General features: G+C 54.4%; 1 protein-coding gene across 1 annotated transcript; it reads right to left on the reverse strand.

Moving 5' to 3' along the window:
- Window positions 1-300: 300 nt before the first annotated feature.
- On the reverse strand, window positions 301-3,293 carry LOC149374164 (uncharacterized). Its single transcript, XM_089594763.1, has 3 exons — window positions 3,055-3,293; window positions 1,079-2,398; window positions 301-1,036 (listed from the first exon to the last, which is right to left on the reverse strand). Coding segments are annotated over exons 1-3 (2,058 nt in total). The 5' UTR covers window positions 3,057-3,293.
- Between the last annotated feature and the right edge of the window lie 657 nt (window positions 3,294-3,950).

Consider the following 3,950-nt stretch of genomic DNA (forward strand, 5'->3'; position numbering starts at 1 on the left):
TACCAACTTTAAAATCTCAAAAAAAAAAAAGTTATTAACAAATTAAAAAAAGACGATTTTCGATGGTTTTTTCAAGTTTCCTCAGCAACTACGCATTCAAATTATATCCAACGCGCGTCACTCGATAGATTTTTCTAAGATCTACAACTTTGTCATTTAACTTTTCGGCATTGGAGGTCAACTTTTTTTTCAAACGCGAAAAAAGTGATTTTCGGACTTTCACGAATTTTTTAGGTTAACTCAGCCACTGAATAACCGAAAAAACGAAACGCTATGTTTCTTAAATCATTTTTTTCTATATCAACGTATTTTTTGTTTACTGTTAACAATTATGTCAAATTTAACATTGAGCCTTCGTAGATTAATTGGCCTAATACAACGGCCATCCACGTCGCGCTGGTAGTTAGCGAAAATCCGCTTGCAGTCGATGTCATCGGGCGCGCGGCGGCAGACGGAGGGCACCTCTTCAAGTTCCCAAAAGCGCTGGAGTAGCATGACGAGCTCGCGATGCCAGGGTGGAGCCAGCTCATCGTGCAATGTCGGACACGCGACGGCGCTGTCCAAGGGGCGCCCAGGAGCACACCCGAACCCGACTAGAGTCCAGCCGAGTGCTGTATGCTGACCGACGATCTCTCCACGCTGATGGTACCCAGGGCGCAGCAGGCGGCTGTAGATCTCAGCGCCGATGAGAATATCGACCGAACGAGGAAGGCCAAAGTCGGGGTCGGCGAGGTCCTGCAGGCTGGCCCAGACTCGCAGGATGCTGGGGTCAAGCGGGGTCGCAGGAGTTGAAAGACCGAGGTGGGGTATGCACAGCGCCTTCAGATGCAAACTGGGGGTGCCATGCCTTGGCATCAGGCGCAGGCTGGCGCGGAGTGTCAACCTTACGGCGTGTTCGCCGCCGATGCCCGATACGCTGGTTCTAGAATCCTCCAAAGGGGCCTTCAGGCGGCGAGCGAGCTTGAGAGAGATGGCCGAGATCTCAGAGCAAGGGTCGAGGAGGGCTCTCAAGGTGACGATGGGCCCCCGGCCACCGCTGAGTTGGACGAGCGCGGTCGGAAGCACCGCGAGTCATTGCCGGGACTCATCAGGAGTCTTGAGGAGATCGGAGCTGGTTGGCTTCGCATGCTTGGGTGGGTCCGAAGATCCTGGAGCTTCGGACCGGCGCTTGCGGCTGTCGTGCAGCAGACTGTGGTGCGCCGCCCGGCAGCGCTGGCAGACCGACTTGGAGGGGCAGTCATGCAGTGAGTGCCCTGGCTTCAGGCAGTTAAAGCATAACTTCTCCTGGAATACGATGTGCATCTTGGCGGCTGGATTCAGATCCCAGAACTGACCGCATTGCCCGAGATAGTGGGGTTCGTGACAAGCCGGACAGTTCGCTGGGGCCTCCTGGGTCGTGAGGGAGCGGAAATTGCGCCCTGCGTGCGTCGAGGAGGGCCCTCGTGAGCCGGCGGAGCCAGCTGAGCGCGCAAGATGAGAAGCCTCTACGGAGCTGAGAGTGCGGCATCTGCGCCGCAGAAACGCAACCAGCATGGTAAAGGTGGCCCAGGAATCACCGGGCACGTCACTGGAAATCTCCAGCTTCTCCAGCTCGTCTTCCCAAGCACGTCTTGTGGTGGCGTCCATGCCCGTTGCTGCAAACGTGATGAACCAATCATCCCAGGAGGCGACAGGGCGGCCGAGAGCACTAAGCTGATTGCGATGACGTTCAAGCGTGTCCAACAGCGCTTGGAGACCTCCGGCTGACTCGTCCCGCAGAGGCTTGATGTTGCAGATCGCCGCAACGTGGTCCTGCATGAGGAGCCGCCGATGCTCATAGCGGGCCTCGAGTAGGCTCCAGGCTGTCGGGTAGTTGGACCCAACGATCTGCACGGAGTCCAAGACGGCCTTGGCATCGCCTTGAGTGAGTGACTTTAAATAATAGAGTCTCTCAACGTCCGTTAGCTGCTTGTCGTCGTGTATGAGGGCTCGAAACAGGTCCCTGAAGGATTCCCAGTCCTCTCGTCGTCCCGAGAAGGGCGGGATGGTGATCGTAGGCAACTTGGGCCCACGATGTGGTGCCGGTTCTCCGGCTGGGCGGATTTCCCCGTGGGTCCCAGGCGGGGCTAGTGCGAGCCAAGCGTCATACAGGTGTGACCGGGCATCGACGAAGTTGGCCTCTGCGGCGGCGTATATGTCGTCCGCGGCGTCGCCGTGTTCGGTGGTTTCTGCGGTCAACAAACCCACGTGGTTGACCTGGAAGTCATTCCAGTAGGCGTCCAAGAGCTCAAGCCGAGCCGTGACGAGGCCTGGGGTCCAGTGGCTTGTCTCGGTGGCCTTTACAGCGGCCGTGAACCGAGCGATGACGTCGCCAAGCCGTTGTTGGGTGGCGAACAGGGCTAACGCCTGTCCGGTTTCCCTGAAAATCATGAATATAATGAGTTCGACGTTGAATCATCAACGGAACTCGAGGCGGACGCTTCTTGATCAGTTATAAGTCACTCTGCTGAGCCAACTGTTTCGTAAGCGAGGCGACACGGCGCCAGGCGCTCGGAAAGGATGACTACTCTGCGAGCGAGGCAGCAAGGCGCCAGACGCTCAGCTGGCTGCATAAAATCCACGACACGGGCCTCATGGCGACCGTGGTGGTCTCGAGTGCGCGTGCACTTGTGAGCAGCAGTCATGCGATGTGGGCAACATGGCGGCCACGGGGGCTAACGCTCGCACGGCGAGCAGCCAAACCTCAAATCCGCGACACGGGCATCATGGCGACCGTGGCGGTTTAGAGCGCGCGAGCTTCAGTCGGCGACGCCTGCAATATGGCGGCGGCAGTGGCTAACGCTCGCACAGCGATCAGCCAATATGGCGGTCCCAAGCGCGCGTGCACTCGCGAGCGCCAGTCGGCGACGCCTGCAATATGGCGGCCGCGGTGGCTGACAAACGAGAACCACGGCTGCCACGCAATCCGTATCATGGGCAGCGTGGCGGCCATAACCTCCGGCTACATTAATTAACGCGCGTGGACGTGCAAGACACGCGCGTTAACACAAGACGCAGGACTTAATGCGTACTTACATCGTGCCGGCTTTTCTCTCCTTGTTGCTGAATCCGGCTCGAAGGACCAATGTTTGAGAAACTCTTTATTTTTTGTGTACAAGGGAAGCGGACCCGGCGACAATGAATAGCGTGCTTTCTGCGTACTATGCTCTGCTGATATTGTTGGTGGACTAGCTGTCTCGAGCGGCTTGCTGGCTGCTGCTGGTGTGACTTGGCTGGTAGAGGCTTGTAGCTGGCCAGCTGATGCGTGAACCTGTGTGTCAGGAGACGAACTGAGCTGGTCCCGGCACAGGCCGTCGATGCCAGCGGCAGCGGCGTAATGAAGCGCCGAGACGATCAGGAGGGGGGGCCGACCGACAGTATATCGTCGAACGAAACAATTACATACATATCAACGTAACTTAAAATATTTATGAGACAGTTCTTATCCCTAGTGGAAATGTTGGCTGCGTTTAAATAAATCGTATTCGCATCCCAATCGCATCCAAATCGTATTCTTGACTGTATCGCCATCTCTGCAAGTACCAGCTATTTAATATTATTTTATCTATGACTAGCAGCCCCCCCGTCTCGGCTTCGCCCAAGACTCATTAAATGGAGTACCGTAGTGTGTTAACATGTAATGTGAAACGTTTTCAGTTAAAAATTTAACATCTAGTTCTGACACTTCTCAGAACAAAAATCTTCTTATTAAAAACATATTTGTTCGAAATGCATACAGTTTATTTGGTCAAGTAAAAAGCTGTAAGAAGTGAGCCAAATATAATTATGCTGAAAAGTACCGTGCATTCCTAATGCCATAAAATAATTATTAGCCCTAAAAGGCCGTTGATTTGCAATGCTTTTCTTTTCTTGAACTAGGAGGGGGGACCCACGTTAAGAGTTCGCAATTTGGTTCCTTTAATAAAAAGACT

This window comes from Copidosoma floridanum, unplaced genomic scaffold (genome assembly GCF_036245765.1).
Source record: "Copidosoma floridanum isolate Cflo_tuat_1 unplaced genomic scaffold, Cflo_Japanese_pri ptg000021l, whole genome shotgun sequence".
Classification (NCBI taxonomy): Eukaryota; Metazoa; Arthropoda; class Insecta; order Hymenoptera; family Encyrtidae; genus Copidosoma; species Copidosoma floridanum.

Coding starts and splice junctions, on each gene's coding strand:
- LOC149374164 (XM_089594763.1), bottom strand. Junction 1,037..1,078: donor AAGACTCCTGATGAGTCCCG/GCAATGACTCGC, acceptor CGTCCAACTCAG/CGGTGGCCGGGGGCCCATCG.